This window comes from Curcuma longa, unplaced genomic scaffold (assembly GCF_044706935.1).
Source record: "Curcuma longa cultivar G26 ecotype Majalengka, Jawa Barat unplaced genomic scaffold, ITB_CL_G26_1.1 contig_6161, whole genome shotgun sequence".
NCBI lineage: Eukaryota > Viridiplantae > Streptophyta > Magnoliopsida > Zingiberales > Zingiberaceae > Curcuma > Curcuma longa.
Genome location: NW_027434587.1, coordinates 672 through 4,853, shown reverse-complemented (window position 1 = coordinate 4,853; position 4,182 = coordinate 672). Strand labels below are relative to the sequence as shown.

The following is a 4,182-nucleotide window of genomic DNA, read 5'->3' as shown; positions in this document are numbered from 1 at the left end:
TGTATCGCAAACCTAAAATGGTATACCTTCTACAACAACTCCTCCTTAATCGAATGTTGCTCTGGAACACAAAGTCATTCCCAAAATGAATTATTCTATATGTGTCACAATAAAACCCTAACAGCTGTTTGGAATCCATCTTAATGTAGATACATCGAAAATGCTGATCGCTAGACTGTGTCGACTTAATCTTCTCCACTAAAGCTGACTGAACAACCATCAAAACCAAAAACACCCTGCTGAGTCCAACTATGCTATACTAATCCCAACTCTGAAAACTGTCGGATAAAATCAGTGACCGCATTTGACTAACTAACCGAAATCTTACGAGATTACCAGCTAAGCGCATCTGCGATCACATTAGCTTTCCCTGGATGATAGCTAATGGTGCAACCATAGTCCTTCAGATACTCCAAGAAAATCTGGTTCATCAGATTTATAAATATGGCTGGACGAATTGGTGAGACCGATCAGTATCATCAAGAACTCATAATATTTGTACCGAGTGCGAAAGACTGCCTTCTGCACATCCTCATCTTGTACTCTGAACTGATGATAACCAGATCGTAATTCAATCTTAGAGTATATAGGAACCCTTCATCGATGAACAAATCATCCATACATAGCAACAGATATTTGTTCTTGACTATTACCGTATTCAACTGATGATAATCGATGCATAATCTCGTAGATCCGTCCTTCTCTAGGACAATAAAACCCCGGTCTAATAACTCTTGTAGCTGAAACTTCCGTTCCTCTAACTCCTTCGAAGTCATCCGATACGGAGCCTTAGACACGGATACAGTGTCTAGAATCACCTCACTTGTGAACCATACCTGCCTCTGAGGCGGCAAGCCAAGAAGCTAGTCCAGAAACACATCCTAATGCTCTCGGACGATACGTACATCGGATGAACGAGAACCACTATCTTTCTCTGTTTGCTTCAGAAATAGTAATTAACCTCGGCACCTCCATCTAATATTTACTAGGCCTATATTGCTAAAATAATGGATATTTGTTTACTCCTAGTACCCATGAATTCCCATGCGGGTTGATCCGTAGGTCGGAAGGTAACAACTTCAGCTCGACAATTCATCGTAGCATGATAGTGGCTAACCAATCCATACCAAGAATGATATCAAACTCCATCATATTCAACACTTGAAGATTCACCGTAAGGGTATAACCGTCGAACTCCAATAAACATCTTCTAATCTCCTAATTTGTGGTCAGTACTTCACCCGAAGGTAAAGAGACTGCCAGACTTCATGATCAAATCATTGAAATTCGCCTAATTTTCTTAAAAATAATCTAGACAAGAATAAATATAAACTACTCGTATCTATCAAGATATCAACAATTATAATCATAAACTAAAACCATACCCCTAGTGATCGATCCGTCGGCCCGCTATGTCTCCTCTTGAGTAATGGCATAGATCTGACCAACCTCTGCTCTAGCAAGTTGAGTAGCTGAATAAAAATGCGGTCTGCCTCCGCTCTGGCTGGAACTGACTTTGGGGTATAGGTGTCATCTACTGAACATAAGGAGGAGGCACACTGTAAGAAATCGGTGCTGGTGGCGGTTGCTGCATCGACATTGCCGGGTAATAGATCTCTGGCTGAGGAAGCTACTGATAACATATATGGCTGAGACACTGCTGACCGATAAAGCTGTGAAAAATATTGCATCTCTGAACTGCTGGTGTCCTGAAATGTTGTCAATATAGCTCATGGTCCCTCTCCTGTGGTAGATGTATCTGTGGCTGAGGTGATAAAAATCGTTGCTGCTGAGGGGCTCTGGTCCTCTGTGTCCTCTACGATCGCTGCTGTGTAGAATGTCCTCCAAAAGCTGCAACGTCAGTAGGCTCCAGCTGAGCCTTCATAATACACTCTCTGCCCAAATGACCAAGAAGCTTGTAGAAGTAACAGATAGAGTGTTCCAATGGACAATCGACCACCAGATGGCTATGCGATTCACACCGATGACATCTCTTATCCTTATCCTTCTTTCGCTAAGATTCACTCGAAGATTCAGCAGGTCATTTTCCTTTTTGTCGTCTAGAAGAATACCATATCCTGGATCCTTGAGCTGGCCTTTTTTGACCAGATAGCTGTGAATTCAGACCCTTCAACTTTTCTGCGACTCTTTCATGCTCCATCTGATGCAAAGACATCTCCATAAACAAAGCCCAATCCACCGCCTCTTTGTACGTGCGAATCGAAAAATCTGACATCCTCTGTCTAATGTCAGCTAGTCCATGAGTGAACTGGAACATTCAATCACTGTCCTGAGCAGAACTTAGTAAGTCTCAAAAATTTTGTATGATAGTCAATAACTGAGCGGTCGCCCTTCTTAAGGCTTAGAAACTCTTGACGTCGTTCCTGACAGAACGCTGCTGAAAAATACTGCCTCTTAAAGGCCTCTCGGAAGGATGACCAAGATAAATCCCGCTCTTCGAAAATAGTCTTCAGAATCTCCCACCACATGATCGCCTGATCGCAAAGATGGTATACTGCTAACTCAACTTTCTCTACCTCCGTGCAAGAGATATACTCAAATGTATCAGTCAGACTATCCAGCCAAAAGCAAGCGATCCATGGGGCAGGTCCCCCATGGAAAAATATCAACCAATCTTTGACAGTCTTTGTCAGTATCGGTATGCAGCTCAGATCCACAGTATTGCTAGTTATCGTCGGTACCGTATCAGACAAGGATATCTCTGGACTATCCATAATATACTCAAAAACCTCCGGCTCTACTAGTGTAACGGGTCGTCTCGATGATCGACCTCGTCCTCGATTTCCAGGAGCCATAATAATACTTGGTAATATATATATATATATATATATATATATAATATATATATATATATATAACTCCTATAAATTCCTAGAAATAGTAATAAAAATGCTAGAAATTTTACTTACAATTGCTTGGAGAATTCATGCCGCTGTCTGTTCATCTCACAACTTGGATCAAGTAACCAAAACTCGTCAAAACCGATACGACGACAATTTCGAAAAGAACCTAAACCTAAGCCCTAAAACTAATACGATGAAACTCCTAAAGAACCTAATGCTTAGTCTAATATGGACCCTATAACCTAATGTTCTGATACCAAACAATTGGTATCAGATAATCCTACAGACGCAATGATAACTCTCGAAGTCGACAAACACATGATAAATCCAACGATAAATCGTCAGATACTGAAAACGGACACAAATGCAACGATAAATCTCGAAGTCAACACACACACGATAAATCCAACGATAAATCTGCCAGACTCCAAAAATGGACTCAAACGCAACGGTAACAACAAATCCAAAAGACATGCAGACCGAAAAGCCATGCTCTGATAGGCTCGAAAACACAACAACAAATCCTAAAAGAAACCCTAAAACCTAAGCTTCGAATGCAATGAAAATCCAATGAATCTAACTTGCTCTAATACCACTAAATTGTCACGTCTCGGGAGGCCGTCCGAAAAATTTTCGACAGCATCTCCCCTATAACAATGACATTTCCTTGAATACATGTATACAAATAGGCCAACACGGCCACAATAAGGACTACACATCCATATCCATACAAGATAAATATAAACAGACAAATAGTAAGGCCTACACGGCCACAACCATTAACTATCACATGCACACAAAATCTGGATAAGCAAACCATGACAATTCCACATAAGATAAAAAAACCATGCAACAGAAACATAACAAATCCAAGAAACCATACCACTACAAATACAAGTCCAAAAACTCTGATACGCACAAAAAATCCAACAAACCACAAATACAACTGTATCGAACGTACAGAAGTTGTACATCTCAAACCATATAAATATTTTCTGATGTGAGATGAATACAGTCGGCCAGCTCTCCAAGCTCCAAGTAAACCTCCTATCTACTACCTGAGGAGAAAATAAGGCAAACCCTAGGGTCTGGGTAGTGAGCATCAGATGCTCTGTGGATACAAAATAGAAGTGCATGAAAAGATAGATCAGTATGAATAACAAGAGTATCTAGAATGAATATATATAAAGAAGATAAAGGATAATCAACAGGTATCAGGAATAATCAACAGGTGACAGAATTAATCAACATGTAACAGGAATACTCAATAGATAACAGGAATAATCAATAGATAACAGGAATAATCCAAAGTTAATAA

The 4,182-nt window shown here is 40.2% G+C and overlaps 1 protein-coding gene across 1 annotated transcript; it reads right to left on the bottom strand.

The window, feature by feature from the left end:
- Nucleotides 1-381: 381 nt before the first annotated feature.
- On the bottom strand, nt 382-2,816 carry LOC141819426 (uncharacterized). The gene is made up of 5 exons (XM_074706726.1): nt 2,340-2,816; nt 2,073-2,269; nt 1,561-1,879; nt 654-842; nt 382-549 (listed from the first exon to the last, which is right to left on the bottom strand). The coding sequence occupies exons 1-5, from the start codon at nt 2,814-2,816 to the stop codon at nt 382-384; spliced, it is 1,350 nt and encodes a 449-aa protein (XP_074562827.1).
- Between the last annotated feature and the right edge of the window lie 1,366 nt (nt 2,817-4,182).